General features: G+C 37.5%; 3 protein-coding genes and 1 pseudogene across 8 annotated transcripts in view; 2 read left to right on the top strand and 2 right to left on the bottom strand.

The window, feature by feature from the left end:
• The window catches only part of TRAPPC13 (trafficking protein particle complex subunit 13), a 36,574-nt gene extending 27,519 nt beyond the window's left edge, over positions 1 to 9,055 (bottom strand). For 4 of the 5 annotated variants that reach the window (XM_030844287.3, XM_030844288.3, XM_030844289.3 and 1 more), the window contains exon 1: positions 8,387 to 8,528. In XM_030844287.3, the coding sequence (XP_030700147.1) occupies positions 8,387 to 8,432 (46 nt within the window). In that variant the 5' untranslated portion in view covers positions 8,433 to 8,528. Of the gene's footprint in view, positions 1 to 8,386; positions 8,529 to 8,741 lie in introns of those variants that run through there. The other variant, XM_030844307.3, reaches the window with a different exon arrangement.
• SHLD3 (shieldin complex subunit 3) lies at positions 3,922 to 8,515 on the bottom strand. Its single transcript, XM_030844379.3, has 2 exons — positions 8,387 to 8,515; positions 3,922 to 5,440 (listed from the first exon to the last, which is right to left on the bottom strand). The coding sequence occupies exon 2, from the start codon at positions 5,319 to 5,321 to the stop codon at positions 4,566 to 4,568; it is 756 nt and encodes a 251-aa protein (XP_030700239.1). The 5' UTR covers positions 5,322 to 5,440; positions 8,387 to 8,515; the 3' UTR covers positions 3,922 to 4,565.
• Positions 8,963 to 27,257, top strand: part of TRIM23 (tripartite motif containing 23) — a 38,194-nt gene continuing 19,899 nt past the window's right edge. The window contains exons 1-3 of one of the 2 annotated variants that reach the window (XM_030844263.3): positions 8,963 to 9,111; positions 14,067 to 14,229; positions 19,719 to 19,840. In XM_030844263.3, coding sequence (XP_030700123.1) covers positions 9,034 to 9,111; positions 14,067 to 14,229; positions 19,719 to 19,840 — 363 coding nt within the window. In that variant the 5' untranslated portion in view covers positions 8,963 to 9,033. The other variant, XM_030844254.2, reaches the window with a different exon arrangement.
• On the top strand, positions 14,632 to 17,381 carry LOC132596962 (F-box only protein 27 pseudogene; annotated as a pseudogene).

Raw genomic sequence — 27,257 nt, 5'->3', positions numbered from 1 at the left:
TTAGAAACATCCCATGGGCATTCCAAGTCCGACTATTTCAAACAGAACATGAACCAGCTACACATCAATGATGTGGGTGGGGGACTGAATGGGGAAGTGTTTCAAACCTCTTTCACTCTTACTTTTAACCAGGAAAACATTAAAATTAAGTACAATCGGCAGGGGATAAAAAGGTGTTCTGAAAATGACACACAGGAAACAGTTTTTTTCACAATCTTTCAAGACTCTAAGCTCAATTTTAACACCAATTGGTGCTCTATTTCTCTCTCTTTTTTTTTTTTCATTTCAAGTGAGACCAAATCTTAATAAAGAGGAAATACACTCTCAAAGGAATCCTGAAACACTTTTTTTTTTTTTTTTTGCGGTACGCGGGCCTCTCACTGTGTGGCCTCTTCCGGTGCGGAGCACAGGCTCCGGACGCGCAGGCTCAGCGGCCATGGCTCACGGGCCCAGCCCGCTCCCCGGCATGTGTGATCTTCCCGGACCGGGGCACAAACCCGTGTCCCCTGCATCGGCAGGCGGACTCTCAACCACTGCGCCACCAGGGAAGCCCCTGAAACACTTTTTAAAAAGTGTTCTTCACAACACTGTAAATCAACTATATACCCCAATAAAAATTTTATACCCTAATAAAATTTTTTTTAAAAAGTTATACTCAGTTAATAGTAAAAAGTAAACAAGTTAAAATAAACATAAATTTGAAGTGATCAAAAAAAAAAGTGTTCTTAATTCACCTAGATGTGTAGCCAGCTTATTTGCTTATTATATGCTCAAACTTCCATTATGTACAAAAGCCCTTTAAAGCTTAGCTTTTACTGATGCTATGGTTTTCTAGGGGATGAGACAGTAGAGGGTGGGTAAAGAACAACCCTCCATTAAAAATAAAAACATCCCAAGCTGGTATTTAAAGTACCAGTTTTCTTCCTATTTTCAAAAAAGGGTAAAAAATCAGCAAGAGGGGATAGCAGTTGGTAAGAAATACTATCATCCTGTGGAGGCAAAGAAAATTACTATAAAGCACAATTTGTCATACTGCAGATTTTTAAACACAAACTGAGAAAGCCAAATTTGTAACATATAACTATCTCATTCCTTTAAAGAAGATGTGGCACATATATACAATGGAATAGTACTCAGCCATAAAAAGAAATGAAATTGAGTTATTTGCAGTGAGGTGGATGGACCTAGAGTCTGTCATACAGAGTGAAGTAAGTCAGAAAGAGAAAGACAAATACTGTATGCTAACACATATATAGGGAATCTAAAAAAAAAATATGGAGACGCAAGAGGGAGGAGATATGGGGATATACGTATAGGTATAGCTGATTCATTTTGTTATAAAGCAGAAACTAACACACCATTGTAAAGCAATTATACTCCAATAAAGATGTTAAAAACAAACAAAAAACTATCTCTTTCCTTGAAGGATGATCCAAAGTATGTCCATAACAAGTATAGATTTAAACCTTAGTATTTCCTGTCTTATAATGAATTAATGAAACTCAAAAATTAAACACAATGTTAGAAAAGAGCAAATATCAACAAAAAAACTGCGTTTTAAAAAAAACTGGCAGAGAAACTACAATAAAGCACTGGTTATTAAATGGTAATTATGTATCCAGTCTTGAAGTTAAAGCAGGTTCTTGGTCAAAAATTAAGGAGGCAAAAAAGAATATGTGATTTTTAGTCGAGTGACAAATATTCACTACACACAATACACAGTTAGTGCCATGTGTAGAAACACTCTCAGTGGAACTCACAAAATACATACATTTGATTTACTTATGAAATTCAGGTTTCATCTAAAATCTTATAAAAAAAAGTTTTGAAAGTCTTCAGTAAATTAAAAAAAAGATAGGCTTGTGGTTATAAACTAATGAATTAGGCCAGTTCAACTTACATATACATTTTGCTTGGTCACAACATTAAAAACAATTATGTCAAATCTTCTTCACTTTCAGAGTCCTTACCACATTCTATAGTCTTACTTTTCTAGTTCCTGAAGGCATTCAAGTTTGTGAACCTTGGAATAATCTGGGGCATTTTGAGCAGATTAAATCAAAGTGAACCATTATGCAGGAGCTCATCTTAGAAATTTTCAAAAAATGGTCTTTAAATTATTTGCTAAGTTGGCAAATAATTTAGTTAAATTCATGTGATGCCCTTCACATCTTTTTTCTTAGAATTTGAGTTAACATTTATTTGAAAGTGGATAGCTCGTCAGGGAAAAATAAAATTATGGCACTGTTGCCACTTTCCTAGAGTAAATGCTTCGGCATTTTACCAAATGCCCTCAGATTCACCTTCCTGCATATGTCTTTGTTTCCCCAATTTATTCATGTCTGTGACTTAACAGTGGAACCCAGAAATACTGGTGAGCTCTACTATTAACTAGTGCTAGAATCATCAGTCCTAAGGTTCTCAATACTCTAAGAAGGCTTCAAAGACATGGCAGTGGATTCTAAATTCTTAGCCCTTAATTACTGCCTAAGCATTGTCTAGGTAGATGAGAAATGAATCGCTTCTTCCTTTAAGATCACGGCACTAGTTGCAGTAAAACTCAATCTTCATTTTCCCAGTTCTGATTCACCTTTTCATTGTTTCTCAGAGAGGTAGAAAGCAATTTATACAGAGTAAATTAGAGAAATTTAAATCTGCCACATATGAAGACAAAGAAGCTCTTTTTAATGTGTGATTCTTGAATTAAAAAACTGCTCATAAGAAGCCCATAAGAAAATAATCATAAGAATATTTTCAGTTCTGTGTATAATCATTTCAAAATAATAAAAATGTATCATAAAAGAAATGCTGTGGTCTATGTAAGTGACCCTGTCTTATAATTACCTAACTTTTAACCCTTGATTAGCAACCTAATGCTAAATAAGACCTGAACAACAAAAAAAACAAATCCACCATTTATGATTGCCTAATAACATTAGCCAACTCTTATTTGCAAAGCTCGCTAGTAATAATGAATAACTTGTTGACTTTTCTCCAGCACTCTTGATTGAAAAGTAAGATGACTAATGAATGAAAGAAGAAGTAATTACTGATGAAGTTACCTTGGAAACTCCCTCTACACCTGGTGATTTTTCATTTAAAGACTTTTGGAAGCAATCATGCACATGATGATTATTTTCTACAGAGCAGTCTCATTTGAGACAATAAGAAAGGTATTAAAAGTTAAAAACAAAACAGTGTTTGGATAGTGTGAAACCTAATTAGAAAAGATAACCTCTTTAGTTAAAACTTGGTAGACTCGGGCTTCCCTGGTGGTGCAGCGGTTGAGAGTCGCCTGCCGATGCAGGGACATGGGTTCGTGCCCTGGTCTGGTAAGATCCCACATGCCGCGGAGCAGCTGGGCCCCTGAGCCATGGCCACTGAGCCTGCGCGTCCAGAGCCTGTGCTCTGCAACAGGAGAGGCCACAACAGTGAGAGGCCCGCGTACCGCAAAAAAAAAAAAAAAAAAATTGGTAGACTCCTTATGTATTAAGGAACCTCAGCCAGCTCAGGCTATGAGAAACTCCCCAAAGGGCACATTTACCATGTAGTATTGAGCCTCTACCACGCCAGGCACTGTGCCACAAGGCAAATGTGTTTCTGCCTTCCTAATGAGTACAGTCTTACAGGTTTTTTATCAGGGATGTAGTTTAACTACTTAAGAATAGTGACTCTATGTTAGCTCTGTGAGGGCAGGATCCATGTTTGTCTCCTTCCCTACTTTAGTACCTAGCTCATGGTATGCATTCAAATTTGTTAAATAAATATACTTTTTAATAAAACTTTTATTATATAATCACTTTGAATATTTTTATAAAATGATGTGTAAACCCAATTTACAACATTTTGCTATGGGAAACCCATGACTCCAAGAACCAGAGCATTAGTAATCAGCAATAACAGTCATTAAGATTGAATTATCTGTATTAAATAAAGAATAACTTGATCTCTTACTCATACTTGATACTTTACTTCAAAAGAGCTTATTGCCTTAAAGATATATTAGGGTCTTAGACAAATTATACATTTTATACTTTTGTTTCAGAACAACACATCAACTATTGTCTATTACATATCTTTGGAAATATCAGCAGAATCTGGGCTGGTCTCTCAACTTGAATACCACATTCATGGCACTTGAATACCATTCCCAACAGAACTGGTTTTAGTTTTATTTTTAAAAAAATCATTACACTTTAGGTGAGTAAAGAAAAAATACTGTCAAATTAGATTTTGGGGATTTACCAAAATCCAAACTAGTCACTGTAATTCATAGGAATATCTAATTCAACCACTGGGTAAGTAAGAGAACAAAAGGAATAGAACATTTTACCTTTAAATTCAGTAAAAATAATAATTTATCACAATTCATTTAAAAGAAGGCTGCTCAAAGTAGAACGCAGAAAGTTCCTGACTTAAGTGACAAGCCTAGGAATTCACCTGATATTTATTTCTGGGATACAAACTGTACATATATTACCACACAATTAAACATTTATTCATTTGTTTCAGTTCCTACTCAGTTCATTCAGAATATTTTTCTTTTTGACAATTAGTGGTATTCATTACATACTAAAAATAAGACCATACTTATGCACAAATAAGTTAATCTTCCCAGTAAGAGCTAATCTTCCTTTAAGAAGACTTCCCACATATTCACAGTACATAACATCACAGAACACCCATATCTGGCCTAAATGTCTCTGAATTGTAGCATTACAAGATGGAAGTTCATTGCACCTGATAATTCGATTGAGTTTTTCCCAAATGTCTTCCAGAGTTTGGTTGTTACAAATAGTGTGCTCTATTGTCCATCTTGCTCTATAAAATGAGTGCAAATTTAGTGCCTTTAAACTATCTTGCAATTTTTCAGACAAAGGAAAAATGTTTTCAGTACAATTACTGCTGGGAAGTGAAACACTCCAACACCTCTTCTTGTGCCGTTTTCTTTTTTCTGATTGTTTATCCAGACTTCCAGAATTAGTCTGTTCATTCAGTGTATGTGATCGGATTAAGTGCTTCTTTTTTTTCAAATTAGGTTGAAACTCCAGTAGATCTACTGTGCAATCATAACTCTGCAATTTAATATCATGTTCTGAAATGGTTAAGTACTGTCTTACATCTTCAGTTGCCTCTTCAGAAATCACAGGTGGTAATCTTTTAGGTTTGAGTGGAAGTCTGGACCCATCATGAGGAAACCAAGGAATAAATCTTGATAGTGGACGTGTAGGAAAGTCTTGAATTGCTTTCTCTGCAATTTTTGGCAGTTGTGTGGTTTCACTCTCATATGGTCGATAATGTAATATTACTTCTGTAGTCATTCTGCAGTAATCCAGTTACTCTTAATGAAGAGACTATTTCTTAGCTGAGCTCCTCAGAGCTAGAATGCAATTTATAATTACAAGACTCTCTCTCTTTCCAAATCAGAGGGAAACAGGACCTAAAGTGGAAGTATTGCAAAGAATAAGATATGGTAGGGATAGCCTGTATACAGATAGGCAGAGAAAAAAGAAAAAAACAAACCAATTCCAATATGATATTTTACCAAAGTGCTATTGGTAAATGTGACTGTAATCCACAAAACTGGAAATCCTTTCTCTTACCAAAATAAGGGATCTGGATTAGATGCCCTATCATATCCTTTCAGCCTAAAACTGCTAGTAGTCAACATGTTTAACTGAAGAGATATAATGGATTTGGAAGTACTGATATTAATATGTTAGATAATAATAATCTTAAGACTATAGCAGAAACAAAAAGTAAATTAGTGATTTTTAAAATACAAGATTCATATGAAGATAATGAACAAAAATGTAATAATACTAAAAAATTTGAGACGTGAATTGAGGACAATGAAAATCATTGTAATTTTTAATCTTTTTGAAGAAAATGGATCATTTTATACTTTAAAATTACATGAATTCTGCCAAACAAATATATAGACAGAATACTTAATGACTTTATTTCATTCTCAGTAGTAAATACTGAAAACATGAAAATGGTTTAACTTTGCATTTTAACCATGCTAGAAACTGGTTTCCTGACAAAGTCTCATTTGTATAAATGAGGCACTTAAGCAGTGTCAAAACCTTAGTAGCATGGCTTCTGAATTCCAATTTGGAGGATGAACAAGAAGACTAGAGCCTTACTTTTTTTCCTCTTAGAACACAGACGTCTTCAAGTTGCCCCAAATTAAGTCATCAATAAGAAGTTCCAGCATACAGTACACAGGCTCAAGAATGGAGCCTACCTGGATCTGTAAGTTAGGTTTCCTAATCGGGCCCAAAGTTGCCTGAGCCATAATGCAGGTTCTTTCAAATCCTAGCTACCAGAGAAAAAAACAAGAGGTCAAATTCCTTCTTCCAAAAATCATTAGAGAACTACTTGACGGGGGTTCTCCCATTGCCGGATGACTGTGAGTGGGGTCTCCTTGGCATGATGTCACAATACTCATTTAACTACTGACTCTGAAAGTCAAAAGAAGTAACCAATCTCATAATAATTCTTTTCCTTACTGTTAATGTCCACTGACTGACAGATTTGGCAACTCAAATTCATAAATGACTGTGTTCCTTAACATCCATAATTTTAATATGGATCTAAATATAGATAGCATATTCTTTCAAGAATTAATAATGTTTTTATTTTTTCTTCCCTTTTCCTTACATTTTCACATTTTAAGACATGCCACTGAGAATTCTTTCATTGTTGTCTGAACTCACTCAGTGTTGTATTCCAGGGACACTGATGTTGTGAGAGCTCCTTAATACTTTACATACATATGAAAGTAAACTTATATGACAAGACAAATTGATATATTTGGCATCCAACATAGGTAAAATTAAAACTTGTGAAAACTCTTGGATAGCTTGAACAGTGGGGAAGAATGGGGCCAAAGAGCTTTAAGAAAGCTGAAACTAACACTGAATTTCAAAGCACTTGTCCTTTTAGGTTGCTAAAATACTCTTCTCCAGGAACCTTCTGTTTTGGAAAATAGAAGATACCTGGGAAAGACTACTGTAGCAGCCTAAAAGGACTACGGCAGTTAGCCTGCACATCACTGGAATTTAACTGTATTTAATAGCTTCCAATTTGTATAAAATGATACCTAGCAGCTAACAGAACTGCTCTAAATTTCCATCAAACTACTAATGGAATGATATCTGAAAATGCTCTTTCCTTCATTAGGAGGCAACATGGAGTCTTGGAAAGATGAAGGCCTTGTGTTGAAATATTACCTCAATCACTTACTAGCTGTGCGATCTTGAAAAAGTTTAACTTCTGAGAGTTAAGTAATATATATTTCACATACTACATATGAGTCTGAGATAAAGAACATGACAATTTCTCTTCTTTCTTCAGGAATAAGCCATTTCAGTCCAGGCTAAGCTCACAGGTCCTATTGCTATTAAATTAGTTAATATTTTAGTTTCTTAGTTCTACAGTCAGAGACAGTTCTGATAACCCCAACTATCAGCATATGATTTTATGCTTCAAATGAAACTGGTGAGCTTCGGGAAGGTTTGATGCTTACAACATAACTAAGGGGATAAGGGTCCCTCAAAATGGATCCCACAAGGAAGGTTAAGTGCTATTCACTTGAGTTCACATGTCTATCGAGCATCTTTTCAGCTCAGTCCAAGAAGATATTGGTAACCACTGAGTAGGGCATCCAAGAAATAAGTGCATTTGCGGTAGTAGAAAACCGATGAAATAAAGCTGAAAGCGTTTCAAATAAAAGGTTTCACAAAACAACAGGAATTCCAGAAAAAGAATGCCCTGCTCATTTCCACTAAATAATGATCCAATTAAATCATCAAACTTACTCAAAACTGTTTGCTGTGTATGCAAACCGACATGAATTTCCCCCTATACACAATACTTTGACGTAAACAGTGAGTTTTAACATACCTAAATTACATGTTGTAGTACTATGTACTTCTAAATCCTTGGCACAATACTAGACTAATTTCACAGATGAAGCTGAAGCCTGGTAACTTTGTCATTGCCACATGAAGAGACAAGAGACAGAAGGAAAAACCACTTTATATACCCGCTGTTAATCATCTCGGTTCACAAGGCTCTCCCCGTGTAGGGTGGGGACATCAGCAACTGCGGCTAAAATCAGAGCAGCATGTAACAGAGTAAGTAATTTACCAGGTATCTATTCCATTCTAACGGGGGCTCTCAAACCTGAAAAGCAAAGAGGAGAAATAGTTTCCTTTCGCTCGGCGCCAAGGAACCAAGCAGGAGGGCGAGCATTGACAGTGTTTAAGAAGGACGAGGCCTATATCCCAGAGGCCAGGTCTATGTGTCAAAGGCTTCGAGAACTAGTGAGAGTAAGGGAGAAAACAGATTAAAGGGAGTCGGGTTCGCAAAAGTTTACCTTTCAGGGCCAGCAGGTGCTCCTGTTTGGGGGGATTCACTTCCATTTTGACCGGTACTTTGGACCCACTGCCTACGGGGGCTGAAAAGGGTCAATCAGCTCGGAAGAAGACAGAAAAGCGCACGTTCGGGAAGACAGGGCGTCAAACACACTCCCAAGTTTCTCTCTGCCGGGGGTGCCTTAAATTCTCTTCTTACCAAGTCCTTTAGGAACCCAACGGCTTTTTTACCAAAGCCATCTCTTGCCTCTTAGAGACCTATACATAAAATACTTCTCTATTTTCCAGTCACAATCACACACCGCGACTTCAAAAAACCACTCCTCGGTGACAATTCATGGCCTCCCAAATACCTACATTGCAGTAAATGATAGAGATGTGGCAAGCTGGGACTTGTAGTTCAAAAGCCGCAGGGCATGCAGGGACATGTAGTCCCCTCTCGCCCCGGTCCGTTTTGCAGCTGGGGAGAAAAGGTCGTTCCTGGAGCGGGAATTTCACCCCAAAACTTTACTTTTGTTTTATCCCTTCTTTTTTCTCTTAATTTTACTCCTTCCATCTATTTCAGACTCCTCAATAATAACAATTAAAAAAATAACAAAGTGCCCACGCACAGGCCTGCGAACCCAAACACCTAGCGGCTGGCGGGAGGATGCTCGAAGAGACCGTCCCAGCAGCTCCCCGCGTAGTACTGCGCCTGTGCCCCAGCGTCGAGCGCCGAGGCTTCTGGGTAGGTGGCTCTACCCCGCCCATCAGGTGAAGGCCTTGAGCGCTGCTTCTGCGGCGCTGCTCCTCCTAGGATGGCTACCCTGGTTGTAAACAAGTCTGGAGCGGGACTAGACAGTGGTCGTCAGGGCAGCCGGGGGACGGCCGTGGTGAAGGTGAGGGACCTTGCGTGCTCTGTTCTCCACCATCGACCTCCCTTCTGTTTATCCCGGAGATCTGCCGCGGCCCTGGCATTTTTTGGGCGGGATGCGCGGCCTCTGGCCCGTCTCGGCTTTACAAGCCTATCCCTCACCTCCGGACCTTTATCCCAGCAGGCCTGAGGTTACCTGGTCTTCGGGTCACGCTAGTCCTCTGCTTGGCGTCGCCAACGGGGACCTTTGTGAAAAGGAGCTCATGGGCCTCGGAGAGTGACCTGGGCTGGTCTTTCCCCAGGCCCTCTGTTTTTAGTTAAGCCCAACAGGCATTAATTAGCTTATTTTTAGGAAATTGAGCCGTTATTATCGCCAGGTACAAAGTTAGGTATTTTAGCTCGTTAATATCTGTTGAGGAGGTAAGTGTTGATTACAGTTTTACAGGTGAGGAGACTCAGGTTTCAGTTAACACTGTGTAGCAGAACCAGAGTTGACTGGCCGTAAAGTATGCTTTTCACTATCGCACTACTTCTGTAATCAGACCTCTGTTATTGGTTGACCCGCCTCCTCTTTTGGGAGTACGGTCTGTCAACACTTTTGAGAAGTCTCCAACAGCCCCATTAACGCTGGGGGATATGAATTACCCTGTGCTTGAAATTTGAAATTCTAACATGTGTAAATGCTGTAAAGTGGGTTTACTAAAAATTCAGATGAAGTATGTAGAATTCACTTTTCCATAGGTAGATAGATCTGAAAGGGAGAACTGATCTTAAAGGTTTGTAGAATAACTTTCAGGATCATCTGTAATCTGAGATATTGGCAATTCTTATTCCTGGCTACATATTAGAATCACTGAGGACTTAAAAAAGAAAAAGAAACTACTTAATCCCACATTTCTGAGCGAGTTGACATTAGTATTTTTTTGCAGTCCCAGAGTGATTTTAATGTGCATCTAGGATTCAGAACCACTGGACCAGATATCTTAAGTTCTTTTAAGATCTTGAGTAATAGACACCTATGGTTTTTCACCTAATGTTGGTTTTATGTGACAACAAATGATACATTTCTGCTTACAAGTGTATTATCAATTAGTATTGGTGGTGGTTGATTTATCTGACCTTTATATATTAATGAAGTTATTCTGAAGGTACATAGCATATCTGAGATGCAGAGGAGCCCTCTTATTATTCAGCTTGTTGTATGGTTGAGATTTTATTTATTGAATTGTGCTTTTTCTATGTAGAGAATACCTGAAGGTTATTTTGTGAATTAACTTCAATTAAGAAGTAATTGGAATGGATATTATTGCTGTGTCTACTTTTGTTACCCTGTTTGCCTTAAAATCTGAAAAATATACCAAAGCCTGATGTAACTCCAGTTTATTATAGCACAGAGTTTGATAAATTAGAGGCTTATTTTGTTAATCTTCATTTTTATGTGTAAATTGTGACTGAGCTGTGCAGTAGGATAGTCCTTTTTGGCAAGATCCTCATGCTGTCATTTGTAGGAAATACAGTGGCATAAATTTAAAAAAATCTCACAGATGAAAGCAAGACGTGTTCGTTGGAAGGTAAAAGTTGAAGTATATAATGGTTATATATATATATATATATATATGTAAAATGGCTTCTTGCTTAATGAACAAGTAGATGATGACAGGGTTTTTATCATTAGGAAAAAAAGACCAAAATTGGTCTATACATTCACAAAAGACTAGTGAGCTTTCTTAGTCCTTTGAAAATATGGCCTGGTGTATTAAAATTTGATTTACACGTAATAAGTTTGAAGCCCTCTTTGGCATATTGTGAAGTTTGTAAAATAAAGAGCTTTTTTCCTATCTAGGACTTAATTTCTTATGCTGTTAGCCACAATTCCTATTCATAAATACTGAAGAAAAATTTTCTTACTCTTATTTGCTGAGTTGATGCAAAATAGTCTAATAACTGTTTTTGGAATTATGTTTGGTTTACTAATCAGTGGGATTTTACTAGTGCTCTTTGGATAAAACCTATGGTCTCAACATGAGTAAGTTCTCTTATCTTGTGTAATGGTGGGGTTAGAGATGAATGAAAAAAGTAAAATTTTAATTTGGTTCTTTGGAGTTTATTGTCATATAAGTTTAATATGTGTCACTATAGTGAGGACATTTATTTAAAATGTTGCATTTATAATATCTAATTCTGTTGTGAATATCTTTTCTGTATTTAGTTGAATTTGTTACTTAAGTGAGGATTTTTTTTCTTTTGTTCTTTTTTTTTAAAGTGAGGATAATTTAAGTGAAACTTTTTTCCTGCCTTTTTAAAAAATACAGGATAATTTGAAGTGTGTGTATTGTGTGTGTGTGTATGTGTGTGTATATATATATATATATATATATATGATTTATGTGTAGCTGTTCCCCAGCTGTTTCCCTTCCTCAAAGAGAACTACAATTCCAATGTAATGTTTCCTGTGTATCTTGCCAGAAAGATAGTATGCTTGTAAAACAATATATATGAAAATATATGCTCTCTTTATTTCCTCTCCTTTATGCAAAAGTTAAATATTCTATGTCATTTTTCACTTTGCTTTGCTGATATGAAATCATTCTGTATTTGTACATAAAAAATTTCCTAACTTTTCCTCATCAGATTGCACAGTTTTGTAGTATATGAATGTGCCATAATTTATTTTCCATATATATTTACTTTGTTTCTAATCTTTTGCTAATGCAAAAGGTGCTCTAAGGAATAGCATATAGATCTTTTCACACGTGTGATATTTGTAGGATAAACTCCTGGAGGTAGAATTACTAAGCTATTCAAACTTTTGATAGGTATTGCCAAATTGCCTTCCATAGAGGCTATATCAGTCAATAAACGTTTCACAGCAACCATCAATTTATTCTCCCACACTTCCACTAGCACAAAGTGTTATCAACTTTTAAAAATCTAATCTGAAAAAAAGTATATAGGGATAGCTTCAACTGACTTCAAAATGTTTTGGGTGAGATTGGACACCTTTTCATATAATTAACAAGCTGTTTTCTTTTCCTGTTCTGTGTACTATGTGTTACACTTCAGCTTCTTTTGAACCGTACTGAGATGTGAGCCAGTTATGAATTATCAGTTTATTTACAGTGAAAGGTGTTTACATTTCAAGCACTGACTCCAGTTTAATTGTGGAGTTAAGATTAAAATTTTAATGCATTAAGTCTGACTTCCACTCTGGGTTTTCTGTTTTTTTACCTTGTATTATGTATTTGTTGGGGGATGGTGGTTGACTGTTTTAAAAATTTTATTTTGTTGGACTTCATTAATATAAGCACATAGGAGCTTGATATTTGGAATACCCTGTTCCTGAGGGCTTTTTCGTCTAACAGGGAAAGACAGGCTGGAACGCCAATAAAAGTATTAAACTGTTTTGGGTGTTAAGATTGACACTTATCCATGGTACATGGGGGCCCAAAGGATAGTGTGTTCATTTATGAATTTGTTGGTTTATTAATGTAAAAAAAGAATCCACTAGGAAAATGTCTATTTAGCTGTTTCTTTAGCATTAGCATAAAGAAAGAGGCAAAAGCAGTTTGTTATGTGCTGTGAACTACAAATTGTTCGATATAGTTTGAGAATAGAGTTTGGAAGGGAAGAGAAGCAATAGGACAGGGGCCAGATTGTAGTAGGTCGTGGATGGTGGGCACCGAGTTTGGGGTACAATCAAACAGTTCAGTGTGGGTATTTTTATTTTTAATTAATTATTTATTTATTTATTTTTTTGCGGTACGTGGGCCTCTCACTGCTGTGGCCTCTCCCGTTGCGGAGCACAGGCTCCGGACGCGCAGGCTCAGCGGCCATGGCTCACGGGCCCAGCCGGTCCGCGGCATGTGGGATCTTCCCGGACCGGGGCACGAACCGTGTCCCCTGCATTGGCAGGCGGACTCTCAACCACTGTGCCACCAGGGAAGCCCCAGTTTGGGTATTTTTAAAAAATTAATTAAATTGTGAAACACTTCAGGTATATTAAGAAATAAAAGTACCTTCATTGATATAAATATAGTTTGTTGACTAATTATAAAACAAACTGATGGGCCGGGGAATCAGAATATGCCGATTCTTGTCACCTTTCTTTTTTTTTAGTTGAAGTATAGTTGATTTTTTTTTTAATTGAAGTATAGTTGATTTGTCACCTTTCTTTTGACTGACTACGTGGCCTTGAGCAAGTCATGTACTTGTAATTGGAACTAGATAAACAAAATATTTTCTATTTTCTAACCCAGGGGCATATTTATTAATCGAGAACAAGGAATTGAAATTTAAGTCTAATTGCATTCTTTACATTGTATGATGTAAATGAATAGTATAAGACACTTGAAAATTACTTATAGTCTTTTCTTAACAAGTTCTTTATCATTTACAAGGTAAGTTGTCATCCTAGCACATATTTCAGATTATTTTTGTCCAAATTAATGATGGTTTTTTGAGGGTTAGGTAATTGCAGAGAAATTGTTTAAGAACCCAACTTTGGTAGAGTTATATATGGTTACGGATTCTGATGTAATAAATCATGTCATAATTTTCAAAAGCTAAAGATGTTAGTTTACAACGTTATCTTGATCCCTAACACTTACCCTTTCAAGGAGATTTCACTATGATATAATTGTGGTAAGATCTGTCAGATGAAAGAATAAAAGGCGATTTAAGATTTTATACCTAGACAGTTTTTTTCATGGAGGAATAAAGTAATTTAACAAGATTGATTCATTAAATTAGATCAGGTTTTTCTTTTTAACCTAAAATATTTATGCTTTTAAAGTCATTTAAAGAGCACATGTGTCCTTTCCAAATATTAGGTGCTGGAGTGTGGAGTTTGTGAAGATGTCTTTTCTTTGCAAGGAGACAAAGTTCCTCGCCTTCTGCTTTGTGGCCACACAGTCTGTCATGACTGTCTCACTCGGCTGCCTCTTCACGGAAGAGCAATCCGTTGCCCTTTTGATCGACAAGTAACAGACCTAGGTAGGAAAAAAAAAATATAAAATTGTTTACATAATACAAATATCATAGAAAACAATTTTTTTCTCCTTGATTTTAAAAATCATAAAATTCTGGGAATTCCCTGGTGGTCCAGTGGTTAGGACTCTGGGCTTCTACTGCAGGGGCCACGGGTTTGATCCCTAGTTGGGGAGCATGCTGTGGTGCAGCCAAAAAAAAAAGAAAAATTATAAAATTCCAAGGAGGTTTCAGTTTCTATTAAAGCCAGTAGTCTTGAAGCTATAAACTAGCCCACTCTTAGGTACTAATTTTATTTCATCTTCTGAAATTTTTATATTCAGTACTTATAGATCAGTAGTTTTAAGACACCTGAGAAAAACATACTAACCTTTTTCATTTGCCTGCAAAACAGCGTTTATCTTAGACATGAATAGGCCAATAATGAAAATACAGGTAAGTAATTTGAGTTTCAGCATGTTGTTATTTACTGATATCTGAGGCAGAAGTGTTTGCAGCTAGTGATAACTACTAACTACTCCTTGTTTTCTGTTAAAATGAATTTAAAGGTCTGGTGGATTTTTTTCAGTTTCCTGCGTACTTTTATTTATTTCTTTAATAAATTTATTTATTTATTTTTGGCTACGTTGGGTCTTCGTTGCTGTGTGTGGACTTTCTCTAGTTGAGGTGAGCAGGGGGCTACTCTTCCTTGTGCATGGGCTTCTCGTTGTGGAGCACAGGCTCTAAGTGCGTGGGCTTCAGCAGTTGGGGCACGCAGGCTCGGTAGTTCTGTCTCGTGGGCTCTGAAGCATAGGCTCAGTAGTTGTAGCGCATGGGCTTAGTTGCTCCATGGCATGTGGGATCTTCCTGGACCAGGGAACAAACCCACGTTCCCTGCATTGGCGGGCGGATTCTTAACCACTGCACCACCAGGGAAGTCCCCCTACATACTTTTAAAACTTCACTTTATATTTTTCAAAATGAATTAATTACTGTGGGATACCAGATTTGGAAATAACATTTATTAACATTTGAACAGTTATTTTACAACCATGAATTCTATGTTTATTCTTTTTAATGATCGAATTTCTCCAAAAGTAATAGTTTATGGTTGTCCATTTTTTTCAGGTCAGTAGCACTAATTGTTTTAAGACTGTTTTAATGTATGCATACTATATGTCAAGTGGAACACATTTAAAATAATGTAACCACCAAAAAAAGGAAGCAAGAGTACCCAGATTTTTAGACTGAAAAGCTTTAAAATGCTAAGAAGCACAGTTGTAAAATATTTTCTTGTAAGGAAAGAATGGGTTTCTTAAGGTTTTGGTAGTCCTTGATTTAAGTAATTAGTATGCCCATTTGCTGGAAAACTAATATAGGAAAGTGTTAGCATTAACTTACTGTTAGCCAAGAAATAATAAAGTGGAGGGGGGAGATGTCTATTTTGACATTCTTTTATTTGGCCTTTTATTCTGTAATTTATATATATCATACCATCTTCTTTATATAAAACTATATAGAAGTAGTAATATTTTGCAAACAGAGGACGGACCCTTCCACCATTTTGAAGAGTACTATCTTCTCTACATAAATACCACAACATCCTCACTGTGTTATCATCCTCACTGTGATAAGCTAGGAATTTATGACAGGTAATGGTTAGTCGTATCCTAGGTTGAAATCAAACATGATTGCTATCATATCAACATTAGAAAAACCTACAAGCAAACCAACAACTCTGCCTCAGATATAGGTTGTAATTATTATAGGTAATTACTATAGCTTGTAGGTTAGATTTTTGCCGTGATTCCAGCCTATGGAATATGTGTTAATGACCCTTGATATAGTTTGCTGTCATTGTTCTTTAATCTCTTTTTAAATGTATTATAGAAATAATATATATATACATTGCAGAAAATTTGAAAAATCTATTAAAAAGTATAAAGAAAAAAAATCATATTTTGCTTCTAAAGAAGCAAATTACTGGGGTTTTTTTCCATTATGGTTTATCCATTCTATATATAATAGTTTGCATCTGCTAATGCCAAACTCCCAGTCTCCCGCCCTAATCCCCCAAACTATTGTTAATATGAGGGAATCAGAATTAGAATTCTTCTCTAGTTCAAGAATAGTATCAGAGTCAGAGAGAGGATGGGGCTGGGGCGGGGGTGGGTGCAGGCAGGGGTCTGGGGCTGGGTATTAGGAAGGGAGGGGCGGGGGAATAAAAAGGGCGGAGGTGGAGAAGGGAGCACGTGAGGCAAGGTGATGGCCCACCAGGGAGGAGCAGTGGCTGAGATGCCCACAGTGGCAGCCGGGCCTGGCGAGGAGACCACGCACGTGCACCTCAGCCTCCAGGGGCCTGCCCGCCAGGGTCCCCGCTCCAGACCCCGAACCCGAGGAGGTGCTGGGTCTGGGCCAACTGCCCATGGAGCTGCTCGAGATGGTGCTGAGCCACGTGCCCCCACACGTGCTGCTCGGGCATTGCCGCCGGGTGTGCCAGTGCTAGTGTGACCTGGTGGACTGCCAAGACCTGAGGCTGAGCATCCTGGCCCAAGACCGTGCCGCCCTGTCACCTGTCCTCCACACCTACCTGCCCTCCGCCGACAACCTCAGGCCCTGCATCCTGGGCTGCTTCTGCGAGCGAAGACCGATAGGACGCAACCTCCTCCAGAACCCCAAGGGCCTAGAAGGCTTCCGGGACTGGATGACGCAGAGCAGTGGAGACGGCTGGGGAGAGGAGGAAAACTTGGAGGTCAGGCCTGGGGCCACTTCCCAGGACTCCTTCCTGTCTGCCTACAAGGTGGTGTCACAAGAAGGAAATGTTGGACCTGGAGGAGGAGGGTCTGTGGCCAGAGCTCCTGTATAGTGGAAAGATTCAGATTTGTGTCTCTGCTGGGTGGACAGACCAACAAGGCACGGCCTGTGTATATGAGCTAACTGTCCAACTTCTAGATGCCAACCAGACCATGCTGCATAATTTCTCTCCTATGCCTGTTTCCATCCGGCAGGGTAGAAACAGTGTCCGCTTTGAGGTCAACCATGTGTTCTTCAGCTTCAAGATTGGTGTCCACTTTGTGTCTGTTGAACACTGGGTTTGGGACTTGGGGTTCTGGCCTGAACAAAATGGAATCTATCTGCCCAATGCCAGTGTGATTCCACGGGTACATCTGTTCAAGTGAAGGACTGTCCTTGTAAAACAACCTGACCGTACTTTCCAGGAGCTGGGACCATTAGCTGGGCCATCTCATTAATCAGGCGCTTATAGCTCCTCGCATCCTTGGATCTGCTGGGGCCCATCGAAGGTCCTGCTGGGCCCTGTCTTTAGAATCTGGAAGCTACTAGAAGAATGTTCTTCCATCAAATTTACAGCTGCCGCTGCTGTAAGGCAGCCCCTGGTCTATTGAGTGGAAACCCACAGTGAGCACAGGGAAATGCTGGATTGGGAGAGGCCCTCACCCTCCCCTCACACCAGGCCCTTGAAACCACCTTTTTGGTTTCAAGACTGGGACCAGGACTCAGAGCTCATTGCTCACCCTGTGAAGAATGAAGTAGTCCCCTGAGCCCAACCCTACCCTGAATTGTATGGTGTATAAAATCATTTTGTTGTTTTGAAATTCTTTTCAAACATGGAGAGAATAAATATATTTTATTTATAAAATATCTGCCAATCATAGGTAATAAAGGTATTATTTTGCCAAAAAAAAAAAAGAATAGTATCAGTAGTTGTTTGTCATGGTTATTAATACTGGTCAGCATTACTTATGGTTCTTCTCTTCTGTTCTCATGGTAAAATTACCCTTCCCTGCCCTCTTATGATTAGGTAGGAAGAGCTGTGTGATTTCCCTTTAACCAGTGAAATTATGAGTAGAAGTGAAGTGTTAACTTCCAGGTAGAAGCTGTTAAGAATGGATTTATGATGGTTTGCAGTAAATCCCTCTCCCTGCTGTAGTGAGGTGGTCCAGGGGGTTGGAACCTCAGTGGCCTGTGCCCCCTGGTCGTGGACAGTAGGGAACAGAGCCTCTCTTGTCTTCACCAACCCTTGAGATGCTGCGTGAGCAAAAAGCAAATCTTTGTTGCTTTAAGCCACTGAGATTTTAGAGTTATTTTGACAGTTACAGGAGTATTTAGTGATATACTAGGCAGTAGATAGATACTAGATAGTAGATAGATAGAGTTTACGTGTATGTGTTTACTATATAATGACAGTATTTGGATATCGTCAAGGTAATACTTTTAAATAAAGGACTCAGTATACTTCTTAATCTTTTATAAATAAAGTGGATAGAACTCAGCTTGAGGTAGAATATGTGTGAAAAATTAAAGCAGTTGAGGAAGCCCTGTGGGGTGGCAAGGCTGAGGCCCTTCCCTTTTCTTCCTTTCCCTTCATCTTCCTTTTTTTCTTCCCTCCCTTCCTCCCTTAGAAAAGAGGGGCCAAGAGGAAGGGGAGCCGTGTAGCCAATGACCCCATCATCCTTTTATTTATTTGCTTTTTCAGTGAGTATGTATTAGGTGGCAGCTTTGTGTCAGATGGTATTTGTTGTATAGAAGCTCATCATAACAGATATTCCTTCTAATTGCTGAAGGATCTGGCTCTTATTTATAGGCTTAGGAAGAGTTTGTGTGTGTGTTTGCACATATGCATGTGTGTATGCACATGCCCATATTGTGTAGGCACACATGCGTGCACATATGAATGCTCATCTGGCCTTTTATGGTCAGTTCTGGGGAAAAGAAGCATTGGTCCTTATTCAAATGTGCCTAGATTCTTATCTACCTAAAAGGGACTGTTGTCATGCCTTAGTGTGAAGCTCTGTGTATTTGTGTGAGAAAGAGTTTATATGTTCACTGACTGCTAGTAGGTTCTAGGTTAGATGAGGGGTGGGGAAAATATTATCTTTAGCTGTTCTAGTTTCAGTTTACTTAGAGAAGGACTTATTTTTGGTTAAGTGTATCTTTCATACAGTGGTTTTCAAACATGAGTCATAGCTTATTTGTGGTCATAAAATCAATTTAATTGGTTGTGAATAGGATTTTTAAAAAAGAAATAGAACAAAAACCATCAGAGTGTGTCGCAAACTGTGAGGGTGAATATTGGTGTGTTAATCTTTTGTTTCGTGTGTGTGTGTGTGTGTGTGTGTGTGTGTGTGTGTGTGTTATCCTGGGTTGCAATGTGAAATATATTTCTTACTGTAGGTTGCTGTTAAAAATATTTAAAGCACTTGTTTTAGTATATGTAGTCAAAGTCGGTGACAAAATAGGATTTATAAAGTTAAATTATAGAAAAATAATAGAACTTTAAAATATGTTTCTACTTAGAATGCTAAGGAGTTCTGTATTTTAAAGAGAATATTAAGACAACTGATATAGCATTAACAGAAAATGGAGAAATTTTGAATTTTTAAAATTTAGACATTATTAATGATTGAACTATGAGACATAGAAATTACCATTGAGATTTGAGGTAAAATAAATAATATTCCATTTTGTTAGATTTAGTTTTTATTTTTATATTCTAGGAGATTCAGGTGTCTGGGGATTGAAAAAAAATTTTGCTTTATTGGAGCTTTTGGAACGACTACAGAATGGACATATTGGTCAGTATGGAGCTGCAGAAGAAGCCATTGGGATATCTGGAGAGGTACTGATTGAACTTGTTGAAATTTTTGTTATGAGCATGAAATTTTTCTTTTAGTTTAAAATATTTGCTATTAGATGCACAATATTACCTTACTTACCCCAGCAGGTAGGATTCCAGAAACACAACTTTTCATTACATTATAGTTCTGAAGGCAACAAAATCCCCAACCAAACAAAAGTAAAACTGAAATTTGAATTCTCTGAAAATGCTGTACCCAAAGTATGTTTAGTGTATAAACTTGTTTCCTTATCATCATTAATTCTAAGGGTAAAGTGAAAAAGTAAGAAGATTATGGATGAATAAGAAGGATGTGTAAGCTACATTAAAGCAGAGGATGCAAAAGTGAATCATTCAACAGTAAAGCACAGAGAGAGAAAGAGGAACTCCATGAAAGGCGCCTTTTAGTGTAGAGGCAGAATGCCTTAAAGATAGCAGTAGCTCCTGAGGGAATTACTATTAAATATCTTCATGAAAAGTTAAATTGTGCATAGATGTACTCTCTTTATCCAGACAGGTAAGTATCCAGTAAATATTAGAAGACCATTAACACAAATTAAAGTACATTTTTTTTTTTTTTTTCTGTGCGTGGGCCTCTCACTGTTGTGGCCTCTCCCGCTGCGGAGCACAGGCTCAGGATGCGCAGGCTCAGCGGCCATGGCTCACAGGCCCAGCCGCTCCGCGGCATGTGGGATCTTCCCGGACCGGGGCATGAACCCACGTCCCCTGCATCAGCAGGGGGACTCTCAACCACTGCGCCACCAGGGAAAGCCCCTAAAATATATTTTTAACAAATAAAATTGTCTGCATAGCTCATAGACTGTTCTGATTATAGGAATAGTTGTAGTAAATAAGCAGTTAATAGTTTTGATGATCAACTTTAAAACCACATGTTTAGTATGAAGGAAAACATGTCAGATTGCTTTTTACTTCTCTTTTATTAGATTATTATTTCCTTATATAAAGCGAATTAGTGAAATGGATTTCAAACTGAAGCACTGTTTTCTAAAATTTGCAGTTTTTTCCCCATGATTTATCTTTTATCTTTATTTTGAAAGCCATTGAGTATTATCTGATGTTGGTCCTGTAAATTATTTATCAGGTCTGGAAAACAGAAGACACGACTTTTAATTTTACACGTATATATTTCTCATAATTGCAAACAAAACTGTTTAACTTTGGGTTCACTTTTTTATTTAGTGTGATATTGAATGACATCATTGATATATTTTCTAATTTTTATTTCTGCAAAAATTTATACTAAATCTTTCCCTTTCTAATTATGGCCTTTTATATGCAGAAAAGTTTTCAAAGATTCTTGAATATCTGACATGTAAAATTTACAACTCATAATGCTTTTTACTAATTCATAAAAATTATAAATATTTAAAAGGTTACATATAACATAGGGTTTTTGTTGTTGTTGTTTCTTAAATCAGTGATTTTCAACCAGGATAGTGCAGTGGACTCACCTGTGGAGTTTTAGAAAAAATACACAGCTTCCACTTCATCTCTACCTATTGAGAAATAAGTGTTTCTCAGGTTGGGGTCTAGGCATCTGTGTTTTTAAAAGCTTCACTTGGTTATCTAAATAACATTTGTGCTTCTCTTCAATACATCATGCTGACAAGTAATATTTAAAGCAGTGAGGATGTATTTACTATCAGTTTTTTCAGTCTTAAAAAAAAAAAGACTTCTATCCTCTATTGTCAGTTTCTTGCGTGTAAAGTGAGGGGATTTTGCAGAAGATATCTTTGCACTGACTGTGAATCTATAACAATGGTTTTATTTTTGACCTCAAATTCATAGCATATATTGATAATCAATTTTGGAAATACCTTCTCACTTACCTATAGAAATGAGTAGCAAATGACCTTTGTACTTAATTACCAGTATATTTTTATGTATAAAGTCTGGTCAGTTAAAAAAAAGATTATGGGCTTTTATATTTCAAAATTTGGCATGTTATTTATTTATTTATTTTTGGTTGAACAACAGAAATTTATTTATCTTGTCACAGTTCTGGAGGCTGGTAAGTCCAAGATCAAGGTGTTGGCATTCTGAGACCTCTTCTTTTGGCTTGTAGGCCACGACTACCTCACTGTGTGCTCACCTGGCCTTTCCTTAGGACATGTGCACAGGGAGAGAGGGAGGGAGATCTGTCTCTTCCTCTTCTTATGATGCCACCTACTAGATTAAGACCACATCCTTATGACCTTATTTAACCCTAATTACCTCCTAAAGACCATATCTCCAAATGCAGTAACACTGGGGGCTGGGGCTTCAATATATGAATTTTGGAAGAACACAGTTCAGTCCGTAGACCTGGGAAAGTCTATTCTAGGAAGGAAATAAAGATGAATGGGAAGGAGGTAAAGGAGACAGTAGAAGAAGAGAGACATCCTGTGATGCTTACTCAGATGTTTTAGAAGTCTGACACTGAGGTGAGGGTAAAGGATTGAAATAGGATCCTAAAAGTACACAAGGAGCTACTTTTATTAATACTAAAATTACCTATTGGGAGGCAGGTCCTGTGCTCAGTGCTGTAAATGCAGAAAACAGTAAGACAATGTTCTTGCCTTCATGCAGCTTATACCTAGTTGATGACACAAACAAGTAGATGATTTCATTATCGTGAAAAGTTCCAAGAGACTATCTCAGTAATGGTAGGCTTGGTTATAGACACTATCTCATCTGCTGAAAATAAATAAAGTGGAATGAATTCACTAAAAATTATTTTAAAAGCATTAAAGACCTGATAAGTTAGGAACAAAAAATCAGGCCAAATCTGAAGGGAAAATGGAAATTCACTGAGATACAGGAGCAAAGAATGTGCTTTTGCCCTGAGGGAATTAGCCTATTCAGGAAAATGTCTGGGTTTTTTAATGGCCTTCAGTGGTGAGGAGGCATAAGTCAAATACCAAACCCACACCTAGATGATATATCCAGCAGAAGACATTCACAATAAGCCAGGACACCAGTTGAAACAGACATGCTATTGCATAGAATTAGATTCAGAGTTTGAATCTTTGGATTGTCCAAGTAATACCCATTTTTGCACTCATATTAAGGTGGTCCACTATTGATAATACCATAAAATCATGAAAAAATAAATATGAATCCCTTTCTAGAGTAAACTACCTTCATCCTAGGTCTCAGTTACCTCTCTAAATAATTTTTTTTGTCTTTCCTTGTATTTTCTTTTTTTTTTCTTTTAATTGGGGTATAATTGTTTTACAATGTTGTGTTTCTACTGTACAGCGAAGTGGAGTTCCTTGTGCTATACAGCAGGTTCTTATTAGTTAACTACGTTATACATATTAGTGTATATATGTCAATCCCAATCTCCCAGTTCATCACACCCCCCACCCCCTGCTTTCCCCCCTTGGTGTCCGTACGTTTGTTCTCTACATCTTTATCTCAATTTCTGCCCTGCAAACCCGTTCATCTGTACCATTTTTCTAGATTCCACGTATATGCGTTAGTATACAATATTTGTTTTTCTCTTTCTGACTTATTTCACTCTGTATGACAGTCTCTAGGTCCATCCACGTCTCTACAAATGACCCAATTTCATTCCTTTTTATGGCTGAATAATCTTGTATTGTATATATGTACCACGTCTTCTTTAACCATTCTTCTGTCAATGGGCATTTAGGTTGCTTCCGTGACCTGGCTATTGTAAATAGTGTTGCAATGAACATTGGGGTGCATGTGTGTTTTAAAAATTATTATTAAATAGGAATTGCTATTTTTTAAAAATTTATTATTTATTTATTTGGCTGTGTTGGGTCTTCGCTGCTGGGAGCGGGCCTTCTCTAGTTGCAGCGAGTGGGCTTCTCATTGCGGTGGCCTCTCGTTGTGGAGCATGGGCTCCAGGCGCGTGGGCTTCAGTGCTTGTGGTTCGCAGGCTTTAGAGCACAGGCTCAGCAGCTGTAGCGCATGGGCTTAGTTGTTACACGGCATGTGGGATCCTCCCAGACCAGGGCTTGAACCTGTGTCCGCTGCTCTGGCAGGCAGATTCTCAACCACCATGCCACCAGGGAAGCCCGCGTGTGTGTTTTTGAATTATGGTTTTCTCTGGGTATATGCCCAGGCTTGGGATTGCTGGGTCATATGGTAATTCTATTTTTAGTGTTTTTAAGGAAACTCCATACTGTACTCCATAGTGGCTGTATCGATTTACATTCCCACCAGCAGTGCAAGAGGGTTCCCTTTTCTCCACACCCTCTGCAGCATTTGTTGTTTCTAGATTTTCTGATGATGCCCATTCTAACCAGTGTGAGGTGATACCTCTTTGTAGTTTTGATTTGCATTTCTCTAATGATTAGTGATGTTGAGCAGCTTTTCATGTGCCTCTTGGCCATCTGTATGTCTTCTTTGGAGAAATGACTGTTTAGGCCTTCTGCTCATTTTTTGATTGGGTTGTTTGTTTTTTTGATATTGAGCTGCGTGAGCTGTTTATATATTTTGGAAATTGATCCTTTGTCCATTGATTTGTTTGCAAATATTTCCTCCCATTCTGAGGGTTGTCTTTTTGTCTTGTTTATAGTTTCTTTTGCTGTGCAAAAGCTTTTAAGTTTAAGTCTGCTGATCTTTTTGACCCACCTCCTAGAGTAATGGAAATAAAACCAAAAATAAGCATGGTGTATCACATGATTGCTTTGTGAATATTGAAGAATCCTTGCATCCCTGGGATAAATCTAACTTGGTCATGGTGTATGATCATTTTAATGTATTGTTGGAGTCAGTTTGCTAGTATTTTGTTGAGGATTTTTGCATCTGTATTCATCAGTGATATTAGTCTGTAATTTTCTTTTTTTGTAGTATCTTTGTCTGGTTTTGGTATCTGGGTGGTGGTGGCCTCATAGAATGAGTTTGGGAGTGTTCCTTCCTCAGCAATTTTTTGGGAGAGTTTGAGAAGGATGGGTGTTAGCTCTTCTCTAAATGTTTGATAGAATTCACCTGTGAATCCATCTGGACCTGGACTTTGTTTGTTGGAAGATTTTTAATCACAGTTTCAATTTCATTACTTGTGATTGGTCTGTTCATATTTTCTATTTCTTCCTGGTTCAGTCTTGTAAGGTTATACCTTTCTAAGAATTTGTCCATTTCTTCCAGGTTGTCCGTTTTATTGGCATAGAGTTGCTTGTAGTAGTCTCTTATGATGCTTTGGGTTTCTGCGGTGTCCGTTGTAACTTCTCCTTTTTCATTTCTTATTTTATTGATTTGAGTCCTCTCCCTCTTTTTCTTGATGAGTCCAGGTAAAGGTTTATCAATTATGTTTATTTCTCAAAGAACCAGTTTTTAGTTTTATTGATCTTTGCTATTGTTTTCTTTGTTTCTATTTCATTTATTTCTGCTCAGATGTTTATGATTCTTTCCTTCTGCTGACTTTGGGTTTTTTTGGTTCTTCTTTATCTAATTGCTTTAGGTGTAAGTTTAGGTTGTTTATTTGAGATGTTTCTTGTTTCTTGAGGTAGGATTGTATTGCGATAAACTTCCCTCTTAGAACTCTTTTGCTGCATTCCATAGGTTTTGGGTGTTTTCTTTGTCATTTGTTTCTAGGTATTTATTTTTTAACATCTTTATTGGAGTATAATTGCTTTACAGTGGTGTCTCTAGGTATTTTTTGATTTCCTCTTTGATTTCTTCAGTGATCTCTTGGTTATTTTGTTGCATATTGTTTACCCTCCACTTGTTTGTGTTTTTCACATTTTTTTCCTGTAATTGATTTCTAATCTCATAGCATTGTGGTCAGAAAAGATGCTTGATATGATTTCAAGTTTCTTATATTTACCAGGGCTTGATTTGTGACCCAAGATGTGATCTATCCTGGAGAATGTTCCATGTGCACTTGAGAGGAAAGTGTAATCTGCTGCTTTCAGATGGAATGTCCTATAAATATCAATTAAATCTATCTGGTTTATTGTGTCATTTAAAGCATGTGTTTCCTTATTAATTTTCTGTCTGGAATTTCTGTCCATTGGTGTAAGTGAGGTGTTAAAGTCCCCCACTATTATTGTGTTACTGTTGATTTCCCCTTTTATAGCTGTTAGCATTTGCCTTATGTATTGAGGTGCTCCTATGTTGGGTGCGTGTATGTTTATAATTGTTATATCTTCCTTTTAGATTGATCCCTTGATCATTATGTAGTGTCCTTCCTTGTCTCTTGTAACATCCTTTATTTTAAAGTCTATTTTATCTGATATGAGTATTGCTACTCCAGCTTTCTTTTTATTTCCATTTGCATGGACTATTTTTTCCATCGCCTCACTTTCTGTCTGTATGTGTCCCTAGGTCTGAAGTGGGTCTCTTGTAGACAGCATATATATGGGTCTTGTTTTTGTATCCATTCAGCAAGCCTGTGTCTTTTGGTTGGAGCATTTAATCCACTCACTTTTAAGGTAATTATCGATATGTATGTTCCTATGACCATTTTCTTAATTGTTTTGGATTTGTTTTTTTAGGTCCTTTTCTTCTCTTGTGTTTCCCGCTTAGAGAAGTTCCTTTGGCATTTGTTGTAGAGCTGGTTTGGTGGTGCTGAATCCTCTTAGCTTTTGCTTGTCTGTAAAGCTTTTGATTTCTCCATCAAATCTGAATGAGATCCTTACTGGGTAGAGTATTCTTGGTTGCAGCTTCCTTCCTTTCATCACTTTAAGTGTATTGTACCACTCCCTTCTGGTTTGCTGCGTTTCTGCTGATAAATCAGTGGTTAACCTTACGGGGAGTTCCCTTATATGTTATTTTTTGTTTTTCCCTTGTTGCTTTTAATAATTTTTCTTTGTCTTTAATTTTGGTCAATTTGATTACTATGTGTCTGGGTGTGTTTTTCCTTCGGTTTATCCTGCCTGGGACTCCTTGCACTTCCTGGACTTGGGTGGCTATTTCCTTTCCCATGTTAGGGAAGTTTTCAACTATAATCTCTTCAAATATTTTCTCAGGTCCTTTTTCTCTCTTGTCTCCTTATGGAACCCCTATAATGTGAATGTTGGTTCATTTAATGTTCCAGCGGTCTCTTAGGCTGTCTTCATTTCTTTTCATTCTTTTTTCTTTATTCTGTTCTGCAGCAGTGATTTCCACCATTTTCTCTTCCAGGTTACTTAACTGTTCTTCTGCCTCAGTTATTCTGCTGTTGATTCCTTCTAGTGTATTTTTCATTTCAGTTATTGTATTGTTCATCTCTGTTTGTTTGTTCTTTAATTCTTCTAGGTCTTTGTTAAACATTTCTTGCATCTTCTCGATCTTTGCCTCCATTTTTTTTTTCTGAGGTCCTGGATCTTCTTCACTATCATTATTCTGAATTCTTTTTCTGGAAGGTTGCCTATCTCCCCTTCATTTAGTTGTTTTTCTGGGGTTTTATCTTGTTCCTTCATCTGCTACATAGCCCTCAGCCTTTTCATCTTGTCTGTCTTTCTGT

This window comes from Globicephala melas, chromosome 3 (assembly GCF_963455315.2).
Source record: "Globicephala melas chromosome 3, mGloMel1.2, whole genome shotgun sequence".
In the NCBI taxonomy this organism is placed as follows: Eukaryota; Metazoa; Chordata; class Mammalia; order Artiodactyla; family Delphinidae; genus Globicephala; species Globicephala melas.
Note: the sequence above shows the minus strand (reverse complement) of the source record. Positions and strands in the feature narration are given on the sequence as shown.

Bases quoted from the DNA above. Each gene is read 5' to 3' on its own strand.
- SHLD3 (XM_030844379.3), bottom strand. From the start codon at position 5,321: ATGACTACAGAAGTAATATTACATTATCGACCATATGAGAGTGAAACC.